The sequence below is a fragment of the Rhipicephalus sanguineus genome, chromosome 2 (genome assembly GCF_013339695.2).
Source record: "Rhipicephalus sanguineus isolate Rsan-2018 chromosome 2, BIME_Rsan_1.4, whole genome shotgun sequence".
Classification (NCBI taxonomy): Eukaryota; Metazoa; Arthropoda; class Arachnida; order Ixodida; family Ixodidae; genus Rhipicephalus; species Rhipicephalus sanguineus.
In genome coordinates, this window is record NC_051177.1 from 2375071 (window position 1) to 2396163 (window position 21093).

Here is a 21093-nt window from a genome sequence, read left to right on the forward strand (position 1 = left end):
AAACAAAACCTTGTTCAGGTCTTTCCGCTGATTAACAAAAAAAAAAGCTTTGTTTATGTGAACCGTTTATTTCCAAGTATTGCTGGTGTTGGCAGCTGAACAGAATGCCGAGTGTCTTTTTGCAGGAGCTGGGAACCACATCTACTTTGTCAACTATTTAATCTTCCTTCTGGCCATGCTGGGATGGTCGTGGTATGGATGCTTTGCATGTAAGCCCTTGGAAACTTTTTATCGTTCTCATACATATTAGTTTAATAACAGACTACTTGCAACAGTAAGGCTCTTGGTGCCTTTCTCTAGCTGTTATGAGCATTGTGCAGCTATTGCATGAACTATGCCAGGTGTGGCGCCTGCATGTGGAAAAGTGCATTGATACAATTGCACTTCTTAATCTGCTTCCTTGTCATTGCTGCATCTTTTAAATAGCCTTACAGCAAACTTCAGTGTAATAGCTAGGAAATCTTCATTATGATGGGAACACAGTTCAGCAAGAGCATTCTCTTCTACATCCAATTACATTCCAATTGACCGTTTGCAGACGATGCCCACTGGGAAAGTATGGTTTAAGGAGTACAGTGCTAGAGCAGTTACCACTGCTTGTGACACTAGAGATTACACATGTAACATTGCTGAGGTGGTCAAGAAATTAGTGAGCCAAGAACTTCTCAAACAAACTATGTCTGTGGACCGGTGTCTGGTGTCCACAACCACACAAGGCCACCTTTAGTATAAAAAACAAAGTGATTGTGGCCGTCGTAATGGATCTTAGAACGCTGTTGAGAGGCCAGAGGCTACCGATGTGACAGGCTTCTGCGCCGTGGCATAGCGCCATCGTGAAAGGACAGCTATAAGGAGTGTGAGCATGATATCGTGTTCATTGGAGTCCTGTTTGTGTGCTCTACGAAGCCATTGGTCTACGGATTATAAAAGGTGGCATGGCAGAACTTGCAGGCAGACAGATGCAGGATCTCTTGAACAACGTCGGTGATGAACTGACATCCCTGGTTGCTACTGGTGACACATGGAGGGCCATTTCACAAAATTGCAAAACAAAGCATAAACTGTGACATGGCATCAGCTATTACCACAGGTTCTGCATAGTGCGTCGGGGCATAGGCGTCAACTGCAGAGGGGTCTAAGGGATCAGCGCCTCACCCCCCCTCCTCAGACTTGAACCAGCGGGGCTGTCGCCCTCCCCTCTGGGAATATCAGCGGCTCACACCCCCCTCCATTGTACCCTAGGAATATTTTTTTTCTGTCACCACCTCACACAAACACCACCCTGCGCCCCACTCTCCTGAGAGAAGCGTGAACGATCGTCCACTTGTGTGTCTCGAGGAGGCAGTAACACTTTTTGGGGGACCTCCTCCAGGTGTTGAACATGTGACTACACAGCAGATGGTAAACAGAGACTTTCCACAGTAAAGTGGTATCCTTAAACCTCCCAAAAGCATTGCTTGCCAGTCTGTTTACCAATGGAAGAGCCCACCTCGATACAGGGAGAGGGACAAGAGGCCCATTTGGATGTCACAGGTAGACATGGCTTTTAGACAATGCGCCTAAAAGCATGACATCAGGGATTTGGTAGAGAGGCGGAGTTGTGGCCCGAAGATTGTGAGATGCTCAGAGTGAAATCAGGTATCCTGGCATCATGTCCAACAAGAGCCGCCGGCCTGAGCACAAGGAAGCGTTTTCTTTTCGCCTCTTTTCCTTCCTCTTATTGGCCTCTTTTCTTTTTAATTAACTATCTCGCCATTGGGCAGAAGCCTAAAAGCGAGGTACCAGGAGATCTTGAAACATAGATTGCAGATGAGAAACACCCAATGTCACGTAATCATCACCTAGTTTTTTATTTTCATCGGACATTTTTATATGTTGGAGGCAAATCTTTACTCTGTACACCATAAAGTAACAGGTTGCAACTGTGCATGTACAGAACGCTTTGGAGAGCTTTGCGGGCTATGTAAGTATGCTGATTACAGTCGAAACCCACGATAACGAAATCCTGAGGGAACGAAATTCTCACCGCAACAAAATATTTTCGGAGCACCGGCGAACACCCATAGGAGTCAATGCATTTCGTAACTCGCGACTACAAAAGATATTCATACCGCAGTCCCTGACTAACGAAATATTTGAAACACGAGTGCGCAAATAATCTACTCTTGCAACGTTAACTATTCAAAAACTGCTTAAATGCATTCATGCTACACTTAAATTGTGCAAAACTATAGCTGCAGCGCTATGGTGGCTAGAAGGAGAGGTGTCAGCATCGGCGCGCCGGAGAGGGAGCGAGAATTCATCCAGATGCGGCGGCGCTGTTGTCGGCTCTGAGGCGCCCGCGCGCGCGTAGCAGCCGCTTTTCTGGCTTTTCGTTGCAACTATTTCACGCTACCATGCGGATTATAACAAAGGCTAGCTGGCACATTTCTGGCGGCTCGCTGCAAAGCATGTATTGGCACTGAAAACTAATGTTTTCAATTTACTTCCTTGTATATCAGCTACGTTTGCCACTCGCACTCCGAAGCGCTGGAAGATAGGGAATCAAATGAGTGACTTGCCGTGAGCTTGACACCAAAACATCGTCCGTGCAGTTTTCACTTTGATGCCACAGTGTTCTCCGTGGCGTCTCAATGCAGGTAAAAGTATCAACAACCATACTTGAATGCGTTATTTTAGTAGGGTTGTGCGAATAGTGAAATTTCATCTCGAATCGAATTCGAATCGAATAGTGGCGAAAAATATCGAATAGTACGTATATTTACATGAAACTAGTACCGCCAGTTACCGCAAGACAAAGGAAAAATCAGGCACGCTACGGGTTGGTGGCAGCTTTATTACGTGCTTGCATAGGCGTGCGCAGGGTTCCCCATCAGGGGGGGCAAAGATTCATCGCAGCGCCCCCCCCCACCCTGCTAAGTCAATGTATGGGGCAGATTTTGCGCCCCCCCCCCTCTTAGGTGACTAGAAGGGTCAATGTGTGGGGCAGATATTGCGCCCCCCCTCTTAGGTGATTAGGGTGGGCGCCGCCCCCCCCCCCCCCCCCCCCCTGTGCGCACGCCTATGCGTGCTTGTTCGGAAGAGTATTTTTATTCTGCTTTTCTGGGCGCGCAGGCATGTTGATAGAAGAACCGTCACTCCAGTTAGCAGGGGCCCTCTCAACGGCTAAAAAAAGGGGGTACGGTATAGTTTTTTTCCCTATGGTTGCGGAATACGGCTTCAATTGTGCTCCATCTGTGGTCGCGCAATACTGCTTTATCTCGATGCATACTCGGGGCCCAACAATCTTCGGGCGCTCGTTCACATCAGTGTTTCAACTACGCGCCGAAGCGATGGGAGTTCTTGAACGAGTGGTGCGGTGCGGCAGTGACGACTGCACAGCGGGAACAAATTTTCATATATGAATCCAAAAGCCGAGGGTTTCGCGAGCCGAAGTCGGAATGTAATACGTCGCCTGCGGCATACGCGACCGAACAGGCAAGGAAAGTGCATGCCTTCGTTTCAGAGGCGAAATTGTGAAGAGCTTGACAGTTTTCTCATGTTTCTTTTTTTTTACGTGTGCAAATTACATGATCGCCTTTGAAATAAACATGCGCTCGCTTTTGTACCAGGATATCGGTGAAAGTTTTAACGAGAGGCCTACTGTACCGATGTTAGCGTTAGATTTATCCACTCCACCCTAGCCAAGTTGCACCTTTGTCGCGTTTTAGATATTCGTCCTGTCGAATTATTCGATACTTTGAATACGAGCTATTCGAAAGTCGAATCGAATCATTCGGTTAGGCATTATTCGATTGGAATTCGAAACTCGAATATTCACACACCCCTAACTTTTATGACTTGCGCATCGCAAATCAAGGTCTAATTGTTCAAGCAAGACATTTATTTTGACACACTCTTACAAAGCATCCAGGTGCAAAGCAGTGTCTTTGCTGTTTACACACCATTGTCGTCACTGTGGCATAGTCACATTGGTACGTACCGATAACGAACAAGTTCGAATTGGCACACCGCAGACCAGGGGCGTAGCCAGAAATTCTTTTCGAGGGGGTTCAACCATACTTTATGTATGTTCGTGCGTGCGTTTTATGTGTGCGTGTATATATACACATGCAAAATTTCGGGGGGGGGGGGGTTATGAACCCCCCCCCGCCCTCCCCTTGGCTACGCCCCTGCCGCAGACGTTGCAAGAACACGTGCAAGCGAGGAAACGTGCGGCTCCGGCGGTCGGCGGGTGTTCTCGACAGACCTCAGTACTGACGTGCGCGCCGCCCCGCGGCGGCATGAAATACCAGCACGCCTCCTTTCACGGCGCGGCCGAGACGATGCTGACACCTCTCCTTCTAGCCACCATAGCAGCGCGCTTGAGAAGCAACCGCCATCATTGTTTACAAAAAAACATAAAGCTGGCGACAATGATGATGATGATGGCTTGCCGAAACACCTGCTCGTTATTGCGGACTACGTAGCCAAATCCACGTTCCCATGCACATTCCTCATGGAGTTTCGTTCGTTGGCTTGGCTCTGTGCTTGGCTTGGTCGGCTTTGCGCGCACGTGGTCGCGTGTGTGGAGCCATTGGGCGCGTTAAGTTAAGGAGCTCGAGCGCACTCTAGCCGGTGGAGTGCGCTCTTGTAAACTTAACAGTTAAAAAGCGACTTCTTGTGCGTGATTACAGAGCACGCTTTATGCACTTCAACCCTGAGACTGTGCACGAAGACGTGCGCGAAAGCTCGCACCTGCTACGGCTTCCGAAGAAATGACGTGTTGCCAACGCTCTCCTCCGACGAAGTGCGTTCTCGTTCCCCGCTCGTCCCTACCGCGGAAGCAACATAACATTCGCCATGTGAGGCTTTCGTGCCCCCGAAAGCAGTCGGTGGAAATCGCCGTTAAGCTAAGCTTCGAATGCGTTGCACTCGAGCGCATGCGAGTGTGTTTCTTTGGAGTTCGGAGCACGCTAACTTAACACGCCCATTTGTGGAGCGTTTGCTTGGTCGCTTGGTGCAACGTGAACTGTGTGTTGCGATAGCTTCGTCGATTTCGCTGCCTGCGAAGATACCGCATCTAACAAAAAAGCGGAAGTTAATCACGCTGGAAGATAAGGCTGCAATCATCAGTGAGGTGGAAAAGGGCAGGAAAAAAATGGACATCGCCAAAGAATTTGGCGTTGTGTGCAGCTCGCTGTCCACGATTCTGCACTGATCCGCGATGATCCAGCGGAGCCGGAAGAAGGTTCGCCTGTAGGCGCATTTGATCACGGTGCTGGTGACAGCGCAGTGCCGCCGTGACTGACCAGTGCATGGGGCGAACTTTGTGCCGTGGCAAACAAGATTCCCGATCGAGAGGCATGAAATTGCCACATCGTAAGGCCCGCCAAAGCAAACTTACGGACTTTGGAAATAAAATGTGTTTTTTGTAAATTTCATGTCTTTTCTGCCGCATTCTCGCGCCAACGAAATTCCCGCAAGAGCGAAATTTTGTGCTTTCCCTGCCGATTTCGTTATTGCGGGTTTCAACTGTATTGGATTTAGTGTTGCGGGATGACATGGCTTGTGCGACAGCATGGCGCAGTTGAGGTTGCCCTGTTTGGGCTGGTCTTCAGACTCCCAATTTACTATTCTTTGAAGTAGCAAATCATGGTTGGCACTGATAGCATCAGCTTGCGCGACCATCATCGCACTCGCATTGGTGCAACATTTGCATCCTGGCTGAACATTAGCACGACTAGCTGTCTGGCCCTGCAGGCAAAGAAGCGATCTGCCAAAAGCCTTGGATGAGGCCACAAGGTCGCCACCTGGCTTTCGTCTCCTGGACACTATAGATGAGACCCGCACTGACCCCCGTTGGTGCCGTTCGCTTTGGCGTTGTGCGTGGGACACTTGCCAAAACAACCCCGGTGTCTCACCAGTTGCATCTGGTGGCAGTGTCAGTGTTCTTCACATGTAACAGTATTGATGCCTGATGTGGAGCCAGGGATATCAGTAGCCAACCACTAGCTGCTTCCACTCCAAAGCGCCATGTGGAACGCATGGCTGATTCACAAATGGATAAAACTGGTTCGTCTGCTTCGGAAACACCTACCAGCAAGTGGAAGTGCCCTTCTTGGCCCGAGATGTTGGTGTCCTCCCTGTGCTGCCAATGTCCAGTGGCGCACCAGAACCAAAGGCTTGGTTCTGGTTGCACTAGAGTGGCCGGTGTTCTCGGTACAACTGCTTACCCGTGTCAATTTGCAAGCAGGTTTCTTTCGTGAAGGACCTGAGCTGAAGCAGCAGTCAGTAGTGATCATCCGCAGTTCTTTCCTCTTAGGCCTGATCGTCGACAGAGACAGCTCACGTTTGGTAGGCTTCCCGGTGAAGTACAAAGCCGAGGTGAAACCACACCAGTACTTCGACATATCCAGTGATTCCACTCCTGCGCCAACTGCGCCAAAGTGTGCCGCGCCATCCTGATAATATAGACGAAAATTGCGCCAAACTGCACCAGAGTCTTGGGTTTGGGGGCGTCTATCACCGGCATTCGCACCGTTGGCGCATCAAAACATGTGCAGCTTGATCTTGTAGCCGTCAAAGTTACAACCACAGACCAAGAATTATTCCACTGAATAAACAGCACTCGCGCATGCGTGCCGAGTAAGCCGTGACGCCTTGCACGGTGCCGACGCAGCTTCTGTTGTGCAAGTCAGCTTGGCAGTAAAACACGCTCTCCGCAGATGCTCGTGACATCTAGGCCAATTAGCAGCGTGAAAGTGTGGTGGCAATTGATCGGCGAACGTCGCCTGTTCCAGAAACGCTGCTGATAGCTCGTTCCAAGCGTCGTACGACACGTAATGAAAGAAATGCTCAGTAATAACTACACGCGTGCTGCTAAAAGGTCTGTCACTTCTGTTTCTGGACATCGCGGAATGAAATCTGGGATCACTAGCAATAGATATATTTAACAATATCGAATTTTCAGTGCTTCGCGTCTATGCAAGAGCACATGAACGGTGGAAACGCAGTGACACTTTTCCTCAGATATACTCTGTCCATGGATCTTAATACAGAAGAACTTTTTCGTAATTCCTTCCAGCAGCACATCCGTGTTTGTAATCACTCTGCGGTAAATACCCCTTAAAAGGCCCTGCCTTTTCGAGCTCGTCAGTGCTATAGGGTTCCAAATCGAATTTATTGCTTCCTTTTTTTAAAGAAAGTCACAGTTTCATCGCAAGGGTAAAGTAATGAATACGATAGCAAGGATTCGATCTCGCATACCTCTACAAAATGCTGGTGTAAGAGAATATGGCCGCTCCAGGGGGAGATGCTCTTTCCGCACAGTGTCTTCGCGTTGAGATCGCAGCACGTAGAAGGGTATACAAGCCGCCCGCTGATAGCTGCCGAGATAGTGCGCGGGCCAGCGATCGCCACCGCGCCCTTAAAATAAATTATCAAATGCCCCCACCCCCTCCCCTCGCATCTTTTCATGCTCATGCAAGACGGGCGGGGCGTTTCCTCTCTGCTTCGACGGCAGGCCTCCCGAACGGGGTTATGTTAACTGCATGCACCCTCCAAGCGACGGAGATGGGCCGGCTCTTTGATCTCTGCTTCAGCCGCGTTCATTGGCCCCACTCGCACGCTTTTACTTGCGGTGGAACATACGATGCGCAGGGGGATGCTATCAATTTGGACTTTATAGGCTCCCCAAGCATCGCTTAGTGGCGCTGCTGCTCTTGACAGGCAGCACCATCTCTGGCATAAAAATACAAACTGGATGCAAACAACGTGCATTTTCCCTTCGCTCCAATGCACTGCCGCTGGCTTCTGTGCACGTGCAGAGCTCTCGTGGTGCACTTGAGGTGCCTCACAATCTACCGCTTGCAGTGCGGCTTCAAAAGGATCTTCAAGTTTGACTGGCACTTCCGAAAAGCGAACTTGATAAAAGGAGAAAGGCTCGTCAATCACGTTTACGATGAAGAGCAGACGATCGACGACAACGACGCCAGACTCAAAGCGAAATGCATTTCCCAAGTCGCGATTACACCGTGTAGGACGTATATCTCGAGGTAAGTCTCATTCTGTCATGTTAAAGATGAATAATGGTCCACATGCACTCCGAAATGAAGCCGTACACGCTATCGATGTTCTACGGTGGGGACTACGAGTCATATGATTTTTGTTTTTATATGGCATGCTTACAGTAGCAGACGTGTATTTTCTTGAACAAACGTTTGTGGCATGCGAAACAAAAATTATACAGCCGTGGCACTGTTTCCTGAGAAGGAAGTCCTCCGTGCCGCTGGAGAATCACCCGCCGATTAAGACGCACTGCAGCTCGTTTTCTCGGCTCTCGCGTCATGCTTGCACTCTCCTTTTGTGAGGATATCGACTTGACAGGTATAAAACCCCCCGCAGGGGCGTCTGCGCAAACAGGCGTTTGGTGTGTAGCGACACCACGGACTCGAGCTAACGGGGGGTTTCGACCCCTCCCATGCCTCGCCGTGCGTGGCTTGCCGTGTCCGGGGAAAAGGGGATCCTGGGGGTTGAGCCGACGCCGGGTGATTGGACCTTTAACTCTTTCGCTACCGCGGGAAAAGGGGCCGTTTTTACTAGGTGTGAAAAATAATTTTTTCTGGCTAGATACTAATGCCTTATTTACATTGTTTGGTACCAAAATGTAGCTAAAAGAACACTCTGCCCAATAACATAATTGTTGTACATATATTTATTACACATAATAATGAAATAAACTTTTATAAAGAAAAGTTTATACAGTGATTATATATTTAACACTTAAAAAGGAGGATAACTTAAAGAATGATGAGGTTAAAAAGAATTCAAGATATACAATTTGTAGCTTCTTATGTTGCAAAAAGGTTGTACGAGTTTTAAAAATTATTGCAAAAGTGTTCTTCAACAAAAAAGAAAGTTAGTGAGGGTGCGTTTCGTGCCATTTTCCAAAGCAGTCCCTCGTCGGGATGAAACAAAGATAGACCTCACATGGCTGACACAAAACTGCGTAGCAGAGCTTGCAATTTCGGCGTTTTTCTTGCACTTGGGCTTGTGTTCCGACTTTTTTGGAGGTGGAGGAGGGGGAACATGTCTTTCGTCACTTCATCGGGACTGAAGCTCCTCCACGAACCGTCTCTTTCCGCGTACGTCTGCCTCTCTAAAATATGCATCCACGCATATTTGTTCGTGTAGTCGCAGATCATGCTGATCAGCTGCGGGGTGAGAAACAACTGGAAGAAATCGACGGCCCGGACAAAGCGCCATGCGTTACTCTCGAGCGCACCACCGACTTCGACCCCCTGATTTCGTCTCGGCAGAAACTGTACAATGACAGATGCCGGCAAGGAATCATGTTCGTAGGATGTTGAGACCCTGAAAATGAGTAAAATTGCTGTGAGTACACGCTCCGCCACTCGTAACCACTGATTAGTCAGCAAAATGTGCGCCTCGCATACAGGAAACACTCACCTGCCGGATGTTGCGGCTTGACTTGACGCATCCTCGTCATCGGTGCTGAAATCTGATGAATCAACATCTTCTCCAGACTCACTGCTGCTGATTACATCCTCAAAATCAACTGTTGATGCGCTGGATTCACGAGAAATGCGTCGTCTTTTGGGAACGTCTACACACGATGACGACGCCATGATCGACGCGCTCGCGCAGCTACCCGAAACTTTTCACGGCAAGAGAAAACTTCCCCGTAGCAAAAAACAAGCAAAACATTGCAGATCCCTTCGTGCGTTTCCCACTTTCTTACCTAGATGGCGTTAGGCACCCGTAAACTGCGCGATAGCGCCTTAGTCGCGGTAGCGAAATAGGCACGGTAGCAAAAAGAGTTAAGGCCCCCTGGCAGGAGCAACACACCCCTTTGGCCCTGGCTTCACGTAGGCGGCACCCCTGGGCTGACCCACCCAGGGGAAACCGGCAGTCGCCTTTTCCTGTCTCTCTCTCTCTCTCCTCATCTTCATCTTTGTCTCTGACTTTTAATCTTTCCTGTCCTCTCTGCTCTTCAACTTCCGTTTTTCCTGGCGGCAAGGGTTAACCTTGTGCAAATAGCCAACCTTGGCCTATGCGCATTGGGTTATAGTAGCGGTGTGCGGCTGGCATCTGCATGTTTTCCATTCCATGAATCTTGTAGCATCCCCATGTTGGGCTCCGTGGTGGGTGGCCGCCATCACTGCCGAATTGAACTCCAATACCATGCATAGAGTGTTTCCTCTAAGAAGTGATCATGCCGCTTCAAAGCGCGTACGCACTGTAGACCTAAACTTTCTAAGCCGACCAAAAGAAACTTTCCCCCCTACCATGTTGTACACAGCGAAAAGATTGACAAAACAGCTAGGACTGTTTCCCCATTTGTAGTTTCCAGATCACTAACAAACACCATAGGTGCTAGATATAAAGTTACTAAAATGGCTAGTGGAGACCTTCTTCTAGATTTCCATAACAAGGTACAATTCGAGAAACTGAAGAACCTCACATACTTTGGCGACATTCCCATAACTATAACACCCCACAAATCCATTACCCCCCCCCTTTAGTGTCTTATCAGACATCGATCTCCTTCACTTATCTGAGACTGAACTCCTCGAAGGGTGGAAGGATCGAAACGTAACAAATGTTAAGCGAATTGTAATCAGGAGAAACAATCAGGAAATCCCCACCAAACATTTGATTCTGACCTTTTTCACAAGCGAACTTCCACAAAGCATTGAAACTGGCTACACAAAGACAACGATCAGACCGTATATCCCAAACCCTGGACGCCGCTCTGCGTACGCTCTGGACGCTCTGCACGCCGCTCTGGACGCCGCTCAATGCTCATGTTGTTATGAGCATTTTATTAGTTTATTTTTGGTCAACAGATGACGAAACAATAAGAAAACCCTACGATTTCGGCCAATGGCGTGTTTGGATTTTCGCAACTCCTATAATAGTAGAACTGTGTGGCTGAAGACCATAGACACTAGCACCAGATTTCCCTCTAGTGTATCATCAGGTCTGCTGCAGTGGCGTAGCTGTTACTGTGCTCGGGTGCTGACCCGGAGGTCACGGTTTAAATCCCGGGCTCCCAGCCGCGACAGTCGCATTTTGATGGAGGCAAAATGGTAGAGGCCCACGTACTGTGCAATGTCAGTGCGCGTTTAAAGAACACCAGATGGTCAAATTCTCCGGAGCCCTCCTCTACGGCGTCCCTCATAGTCATGTCGTTGTTTTGGGACATAAAGCCCCAGATATTATTATTAGTGCATCATTAGGAAACTATTATTGGCTCCACACTGTTACCCAGCCATTTAAGATTGCTTGGTCGTCAACTGTGGTCGATCAAAATAAGAACAAAGGTTACTGCAGGTTTTCTTCCGAACTTATTCACTTGTTCGCATACACACGCTAATTATAAATGAGCGGGCTGCAACACCATGCAGAATGAACACCAAGTACAAATAACGTACTAATAGTGAATGCTCAGAAATGCACTGGAGTGGATTATATGGGTGACATTATCATGACTACAGCAATATCCCGACCAAATGCCCCTACCCGTGCAAGCGCCCCCTCCCACCATTTTCACTGTTTCGTTCATTGTTTTTATTCGCCTGATAGAGCGAATGAAAACAGTGGATGCATGCGTATTTTATAAAGCATTGCATTAGAAGCACAGGTGTGCATTCGTTATTTTTAGCAGCTCTTCTGCTGCCACATAGAATTTTAATCCATGACCGAGCAAGGGCTCCCCGCCTACAATTTGTTGTCGGATTACCCTTCACCAAGGGGGGGGGGGGGGTGCTTGCTCGGGACTTTACGGTACACTAATAAAAACCAGGACGTAAACTAAGTTCATCTGTTCATCTTGGACGAGTTGCACCAGCTCACAATGAACTGCCACGCGCACCGCACACAGCGATCGAGCAGCGCGAGTCTGCCCGCAGCTGCCAACGCTCGTCGGCCAGTAACCGAAAATGAATCCACGAGACTTCTGTGCATGCCTCTGGATAAAAACATAGCAGCCGGTGGGTACCCACAGAGGAAGCCGAAGTCAAGGAGGTTGCGACTCTTGTGAGCAACATGCAAGGAGGAAAGGGCAGTTGTTTTCTTTCATCGCCAATAGATGGCGTGAAAGCCGCACTCAGAAACCCAGCGTACCTCTCTCACGGCACGCGAACTCAAACGGAGAGATTCAATCGGTTCAGCACGGCTCACTGAGCAAGAGCGAACTACTGCTGAGTCAGCAAGAGAGAACCAGCTCTCAGGGAGCGAGAAAGAACCGCCGCCGCCACGGCTCAGTGAGCGAAAGAGAGCCGGAGAACCGTTGCTGCCGTTGCTCAGTTGGCTCACTCAGCTCAGTGGCTCAGTGAGCCGCTCAGTTGGACTTTTACTGAGCCACGGATCACACGTTCTTTTAATGAAGCCGCTCAAAAGATCCGGCTCGCTCCTGAGCGACCCATCTCTACTTGCTGCTGCGTGTCTCTCTGTGTGCATACCGAGATCTCTCGCTCTTTGCTTATGTGCAGTGTTGTTTGGCCTTTCGGAAAGATGCCACCTCCTATTAAAAAAGACAAGTAAGTTTTTGATGCGTTAGGAAAAGTCTAGGATCTTCGTTGAAACTGTGAAAGGCAGAAAAATGACGGATATTGAGAGGAGTTCAGCATCCCGTGCAGCTCACTGCCTACAGTTCTCAAATCGACATCATTTGCACTTTCCTCGGCACCCACAGCAACGACGACGAAGTTGTGCAAAGCGTATTAAGCTGCGAGGCTCAAGCCATCAAGCTCTTTCAAAGCAATGTGAAGCATAGCAAGATCGGCGACTTCTTTAAATAAATTTTGGCTGCGTGAAGTGTTTGGTGTGCGTATCTTTCTATTTTCGTAATCACGAAATTCTCACAAGAACGAACAAAAATCGCTTCCACGGCGATTTCGTTATTGCACGGCTCGACTGTATCTGTATGGGTGCATTCACTAACAGATCTAGACCGCCTCACAGAACTGCAAGCTCTACCAATCACAGCTGATTCTACCATGCAAGTGCAGGTTTACTTGAGTTCCAGCTCGAATTTTCATCGGTATGTAGCCGTTGGACTTGATCCAGGGAGTCACAGGAGGGCCTTGTTAACGCTTTGAAGTGCCCTGCACATAGTCATGACAGCTCGTTACAGGTGCCACGGACTCATGTGCCTTATCACTCTGCACCGAGAGACATCACATAGTATGAATGCATCCTGCAGTTTCATGTGTACAAGCCTGGTGTGGTACACTTGTACCGGTGTTCTCGTACTGGTCACATGCGAGCTTCTTGTCCACAATCTGCAGATGCCTATCTGTAGACGCCTACATACAGATGCGGGCTCTGCTCAACAGATGACCACAATGTAATGTCCATAGACTGCCAGGCGACTTCAAAGTGCACCGCTGACATATGTGCGCTTCCAGCATTCAGTGACACCAGATGGAAGGGATACTGACATTCCGACGAGCAATCACTTTGTTGTCCCCCTCCAGAGAAGACACACTGGTGCGTTTCGAGTGAACAACTAAGTAACCAAGGTCGTTTCATTTTGTGGGCATTGTTTTTACATGCTGTTGTGGTGATGTCATGGCATTCAGTAGTATGCTATCACTTGAAGTGGCGTCACGAGGTGTTCTTTCAGTTAGTTGATGAAGGATAATGCGACCAGATTTGGGAGGGTGCGCTTGCTCAGTCATGGACCGAAATTCAATGTGGCAGGTAAGCCACTAAAAATAAAAAAATGCCCATCCATGTTTCTAATAATATGCTTTATTTATTTACTGTTTTTATACCCCCTTGTCAATATTCAACTCGTCAAACGACTCCTCAGAGTCAGACGCAAAAATTAAGTCCGTGCATTCGGCCTGCAGAGACCTCCGGTGGTACATGGCCGACACCGGAGAGCCTGGCGTGCAGTGCACCATCCTCCGAGCCACCTGGTGCATTAGATATGCCACACCCGGTGAATGACCAATATACGACTGGTCACATGACAACGGAATTTCATAAACAACATTAGATACGCATTCTTGTGGTTCTTTTTACACAAGCGATGCTCGTCTTGAGAAAAAGTGGCTGCAGGGGAGGAGGGTTGGGGGGGGGGGTGCGCTTGCTCGTTCATTGGCGCTTATTTCAAATATCTCAACAAAAGGAGGTGGGGGTGCTTGCTCATGCGGGACGCTTGCTTGGCTTTTTACGGTAAGCCTTTGAGGAGGCCATTGTAGCCTGGTGGACCGGCAAAATGCCGTCTTTGGCTCGGGGTGGAAAGGGGGTGGCAATCCCACCGGAGCGGGGTCAGCCATGTCTGCTGGCTTGGGCAAGGTTCTGTCAGTGGTGGTGGTTGCCGTGGCGCCCCCTGGCTGCCGCGTGTTCGAGTACTTGGGCGTACACAGTCGTAGTTGGTCTGCATGACGACGTTCCTCGCCGTCCAACTTGGACACAGTCGCCATCCGAGCTCCCCTTGGGTGCTTTTGACCACTGCAGGTAACCATCTTGACTGCCTGTGTAAACTTCTGAGCCACACAGGCGGTCCTGCAAAGAACAGCATGGTAGACGAGCGTGCTTCAACATGCGGTTCACCGCCTGCACTTGGGAGGCAACAGTCTATCCTAGTCTGTAGCTGGTACCCAAACAGGTACTCAGAAGAATGGAAGCTTGAGCGAGTTGGTATGCGTTCATCTTGGTTGATACAGCGCACACGAAACGATGACAAAGTATAAGAAAACAGAGGACAGGCTCTGACTCGCAACTAAAGTAAAAACACCAAAAGCGAAACACATTAGAAGAAAAGGAGATAAGTGCGTTAGCATGCCATCGATTTCGCTGAGTGACGCAGAATTTTTGTACCTTTGCAGCAGCTGCAGGGTATGATACCTGTCTTTTTTAGGCTTTTCTTTGCTTGAGACCTGTTTGGATTTTTCGCTTTTGGTGTTTGTCGTTTTGTTTGTTATGTTGCACATCACGCATATATATATGCTTGTTTTTTCCTAATAAACTTTAGTTGCGAGTCCTGTATTTCCTATACTTCGTCGTTGTTTCGTGTGCACTGTATCAACAAAGAGGTTCTCAGATGGCGTCTTCCCAGCTTTGAAAGGTGTCTGTTGGTAGCAGCACAAAAACTGACTGATGAAAAAAATCCATAAACAGAGGTGGGTGCTCGAGCCGAGGTTTCGACAAGTTCCAACCTTGAAGAAGACAAGTCCTCTTGTCGAAACGTCGGCTCGAGCACTCACCCCCTGTTTACGGATTTTTTCATCGCAAACTTCCATTTTCCACTTCCTGCAGTTTCTTGAAAAACTGACTGAGGCATTTAAGGGGGGATGCTGGGATCGTTTGTAACTTTTTAGTTTCTTCGCCTAGGTTGATGAAATTTGGTACACATAATACAAATCATCTTAAAAATACATAATTACGAGATTTATAGCGCGGAACTGCTACACAAGGGACAAAGGAACACGACGAGTGTAGAAGTTCCGCGCTATAAATCTCGTAATTATGGATTACCAACTAGCCCGAAGCAACGCCTTGTTAAAAATACAAATTTAAATTTTCATGAAGATATCTTTAATAGATTTTATTTTATAAAAATTCACAAGATCCTTGCTTGTGGAAAGCCTGCCACAATGATGAAACATGCTAGGAGGCTGAAACTACTTTGTATCTTTTCTCACACACTGTTTGTACTTAATGACGCTTTTAGATTTTTTTTTTACAACCCTAATAATTTTCTGCTGAACATTACATGCAGATGCCTGTGTCTCAGCTAATCGTGCCGTGCCATGCAGTAATTATAAAACAAGAAATTAATGAAAGTCTAAACAAAAATTCCAAGACTGGGTTGAAGTACAGCTCAGTGTATGGATTGCAGTAAAACAAACAACATAAAAATCGGCCAGGCCATAGTCATGCAATGCTGTCCACAAGCGAAGTGGCAGTCACAAAACACTCTTTTGAGAAAATGGACAACAAAGATTTGGTTGCAGTTGACCCTATGCTAAAGTGTGCCAGGACAGTAATAATTTGTGTCCTTGCCAGGAGGCAATCTTTTGGGCCTCTACTTCTTAATTTGGCCTGATTCAGGAAGTTTTTACCCTCTATCATTTACCGCAGACGCTTTTTTACAGCCCTCTGGAATGCAAGTGCAAAATGCTGCATGTAGACATTGGGCATGTTGGACTGTATAGCTACTTTTGCAGCCGCGGAATGTGTCGTCAGGCGGTCAAAATAGTGGTGTTTAGTTTGATGACGCTTTGCAATCACCCCTGTCAACTAGTAACGCTTAAAGATTCATTTTCTTGCACAATAAACCGCACCTGTGACGTAGTACCGACGCCTTCTCGGCAGCCCGAGCGCCGTGTACATTGTAAGGTTCGTAAGAACACCCTCTGATGTTTTTTTTTTTTTCGCGCATTTTCTGTGCGGTGATCACAAGCAAGAAGGGTGGGAACGGAAAGGTGTAACTTTGAGCTTTGAAACGACACCAAAATGATGGCGCTCGGTGGCAGGAAAGACGAGATACGATGTCGTGAATAGCGCCGTTTTAGCGCGACTTCGTGCTTCTTATTGACTGACCTCGCTTACAAAATTATTTTTTTCGGGCACTTGGAGTGCGTTTTCAGCGTAATCATTCAGGTACTACGTAAATAAGAGACCACAGATGCCAAAACGAGCGTTCCGAAAATTGATTTTTTTTTTGGCGATTTTCGCGATTAGATCCCCACGTCCCCCCTTAAGGAAGCTGCCCCCTTGAGCTTTTCTAAGGCCTTTCTTCACTGTGTGGACTGTGCATTCTGCCAGGCCATACAACTGCGGGTGGTAAGGTGCCGTCGCCACATGGTTAATCCTGTTCAATTTTAGGAACTTCTACCTGGCTGAGACAATATGTGGCCCGTTATTTGAAACCCAATGGTTTCAAATGCACTTTTGTTCTAATGTAACTTTTGTTCTAATTGGCTTAGAACATCCATTTTTGTTGCATTGCACTCAGTTTTGATTACAGGTTATTGTGATATGCTGATTTACTTTGTAACTCTCTCTGTTAAAAAAATCTTCCTCCCCAAAATGCACATGAAATCTTTTGTATTTTAAAAACTACATAGTATACCGGAAAAGTAATTGCATATTTGAAATCAGCACACAAATATACATAAACTCGCCAAGTATCATCAAAATCGATCAAGAAAGGAGAAGAAAATTTTAAGAGCACATATTTTTAAAGAAAAAAATTTTAAGAGCCTTAAAGGCACATAGGTATGATAGCACAGAACACGACACGCACACAGTAATAACACAAGCACATTTTTTGGGCTTTCCCAGCATGTTGATATTGCCCCGAGAAGGGTGGTCTTGGTGCCTCATCGGCGGACGGAGCAGGGAAACAAGGTACTGGCAATGATCGGAGCTAACGTATTCGTTCACCTTGCACTCGGGGTTGTTGACTCCTGGCTTTCGTCTTTACTGCTGTCCTGGTCACTTCTCTCCTGCCTGCCCTCTTTGCCCGTCTGATTTCGGTGGCTCCCACCAGCATCGATCCATCCTGCCTGTTAAAGGGATACTGACACCTTTTTTCGAAGGCGAGTTTACTCTGCCATACAAATCTCCTGTATGCAGAGACGGCTCTGAGAAAAGTGTGAAGCTCAGCAAATGCTGATAAGATATTTTATTTTGATACTAAAGTCATTTTTTCCATGATGCAGATACCGACATCGACATTAGCTTGACGTCAGGCTACAGTACTGATTCTGGTGACTTCACACAGCAGTCTGGCTATTTGTGATGACGACAGGTACCAAAACTTCCAATGTGGCCGCTTGTGCATCACCAAAACATGCAAAATGGCCGCTTGTGCGTCACCAACGTCCCTATATACTGTGCGAGCATGTGACAAGAAGCTCATATCCACAGCCTACTGTACTCCTGACCTGCCCAGATGTCCCCTCTCCAGCGCTCACGTTCCGGTTCATACCTCTTGCCGCTAGGGACGTAACCTACGAGCGTTGTGGCGCTAGTCAGCACCTGTTCGCTGACATCAGCTTTAACGCTTGTGGTGATGTTTCACCAGTGCGGAGTGCTCATATCATGTAATTATTATGCATAAATGCAAAATACTTCGGAAATAAAAATACGGAAAGTGAGTTAGAACTCTTTCGTTACCGTGAGAAAATGGCCATTTTTCATGGGTCTCAGGAAGAAATTTTTTGGCAGTATAAAAGATATTCCAGCACACGTTGCAGCATACTGATTTGTACATAATGAAATGCTCTTTCCAAAAAGTATAAGTTGTAGAGCACGAAAAGTATTATAGAACATATAAAAATCTGAACGTGTGTAATTTTTTGCTGCCCGTTGATAAACACAAACGTAAAAACACTAATATATACACACACACACAAAAACATTCGAAACAAAGAAAATTGAGAATATACATTTTGGAGATAAATGGCCCAGAAATAGTATCAAATGTAATAATTGCTCTATGCTACGCTGCTATTAACATGCACAAAAAAATCTGAAACGAGGTACTGCTTCATTGCTCGTGCCATGCGGTGAAGCATTTCTTGGTTTTAGTGAAACACAGGCACACTCGTGCACATTGCGCACAAAATGTTTTTCTTTTTATGAGAAAAGCCTGCTGGTGTTTGAACAATGTCTGTATAAATCAAAATGCTAATGAACTTCACCAGTTCATCTCTTTCCAGGAGCCACCTTGCTCCGCACAGGTTGGTGTTCCAAAATATGCAACTATGCATATTTACTTGTATTCTTGCAGATTGTATTGGTCACCATTGGCGCGTGTGGTCGTAAAATATCTCGCACCGCTCTGTAGTGGAGGGCCAAGGTGTGCTCCGTGCTGCCATCTTGGCATGAAGAAAAGCTTTTCAGCCGGTGCCAGCACATTGTGCCCGAGCGACGAGTGGAGCTTGTGCGTAACTGGAGTAGCTATAAGATTGTGCACAGAGGCCGGCAGCTACGCCTGTGTGGCGGGGGAGGCCACTTGAGGCCGAAAACGAAACCAACCCCTGAACAGCTGTGGATGTCCCAGGCTGACAAAAAAACATGTTCACCGTCAGAGCTTGAAGCTGAGGTGCTGTCATCTTCAGACTGAAAGCTCGTCTCTTCATTACTCAATTCAGGTGCAGTTGCAGGATAGTTTTGTGCGGCCCGCGTTTCTTGCGGTGCAGGCGCAGGCCCTTGCACATGTGGCAACGATGCCATGGGAGCGACTAGTGACACCAGATGCGGCCTTGTGTCAGATTTAACAAAAGAAGTGAACCCGAAACTGCTGCAAACTGGCTGAAAAAGGCCACCTCCACGCATTATACATGCGGCGGACTTTAAAAATAAGTTTTGGTAGAATAAATTTTCCCTGACTCCAAGCAACAACTTTCTAGTCGATAGCTGATGTAAATTTCGGGCAATTGCTACCACGCAACATTGTCACATTGCGAAGCTGACACCATAATTTGATATTTGACTTCCAGTGTTACTGAAGCATAACCACGAGCGGCACGCATTTCTCTCAATTGCGCCAGCCCTGCCCATTTGCCCGACAACATGCGCACCTTCGTTTTCGCAAAGTTCTGTCAAAAATCACTATGTTGCCAAAGCGGGAAAATTCAAACTGTTTCTAAAAGTGCAGTGGCTGAACCAACCGCTAGGAGGTGCTAGGTGCACGAGAAACAAATTCAACATGCCAAAATCAGCGATTGAAAGCATTGATCACCGGTGATCGATTGATCACCGGTGATCGATTTTAATAGACATGATAACGAAAGTTCCTAATCCCCATGATGATGATACCTATGCCCCAGACGTGACATTCTCTGCTATTTCGATTCCAGCCAGTGCCAAAATGTACATGCTGATTCAAAACACGAGCATTGTTAGCACTTGGAAACATGGTCAACAAGGCTTGCATCAAGTTCAGTAGTTCAGGTGGTCACAGACGGTGCGTAGAGCATTTGCTTCAGTGCATCTGCTAGCAATGTCCACCTTTCACTTGCCTCTTAAAGCCTCCTGGGCAGACTCTACAAAAGGCATCCTGGCCTCACAAATCTTGTATGGACCGTCATAGTGAAGTTTCAGCAGACAGGCAGGTACACAGCCGGTGGTTTCCAGGGCCAGGCCTGCGCAATCAGAATTAAGCATGTGAATCGCCTATATGGCCTTGAGAGTCTCGAAGCCGCTTGCGTTAGGGTGGCTTAAGCCTGCTCTTTATGTTCTTGCTGCTTTGAAGGCAAGGTCTACAGTACGGGTGTTGCGACAGATATTCATCGCCCTGGCCTTGCGAGCCTTAAAATTGTCATTGACAAGAAAATCAAGTGCTTGTTGGTCGGAGGACTGGGCTGTTGGGATGCTTCTCTCTAGGTGCACGTCCCAGCCTTGCAAACTCCAGGCCGTTGTCGGGAAGGGCGAGTCGGTACGGAGCTGAAGGAGACATGAGAGCTGGCATCTCTCGAACCTCCAGACGACTCCTTAAGTCATGTCGCTGGGCTGTCAAGATGTACCTTTTTGGCCTCCATGAACTGTCTTGCCTTGTGAACGTCGGGCTGTCATCGTGAAGGGCAAGTCAGTACGAAGCAGAAGGAGGCGTGAGGGCTCTTGTCTCGTGAACCTCCAGACGATGTCAGACAACCAGAGACGTCAGTCCATGGGTGCCCCTAGCCTCTCGGTTCCGGCCAGATTTGTGGTCCCAGGTTTTGGCACCATATGTGAAGAAACGAGACTGCCATGACTGCCTCGTTTCCTAGATTATTATTAAAAGATTATTTACATAAATACAAGAATATAGGCACTAGTGCCTATCATGCCATCGCGCGACGCAGGTTCTCGACGCGCTGAAAAAAAGACTGGCTGCGCATGTTTCGGGAAAGAAAAATTTTTTTCTGTTCAACTTTCCTAGCATAGTTTGCAGTTCTGGTATTTTTCAATTTTCCTGTGTATTTGTTGAAATGAACAGTGTAGCCTGTTCCAAATCTGCAAAAATCCATAATTGTACCCTCATTTGACCTCTTTCTCGCTCATATACTGCCGAATACCATACCGACCTTCACATTTCACCATTTTCTCATCCACTGAAAGGTTCCGACGGGGTTAAAAGAT

General features: G+C 47.5%; 1 protein-coding gene across 1 annotated transcript in view; it reads left to right on the forward strand.

Annotated features, from left to right (window-relative positions):
* LOC119381022 (palmitoyltransferase ZDHHC17-like) overlaps positions 1-21093 on the forward strand; it is a gene marked incomplete in the record, with an annotated part of 471788 nt that overhangs the window by 332240 nt on the left and 118455 nt on the right. The window contains 1 exon segment of the mRNA XM_049412183.1: positions 126-209. Within this exon segment, the coding sequence (XP_049268140.1) occupies positions 126-209 (84 nt within the window).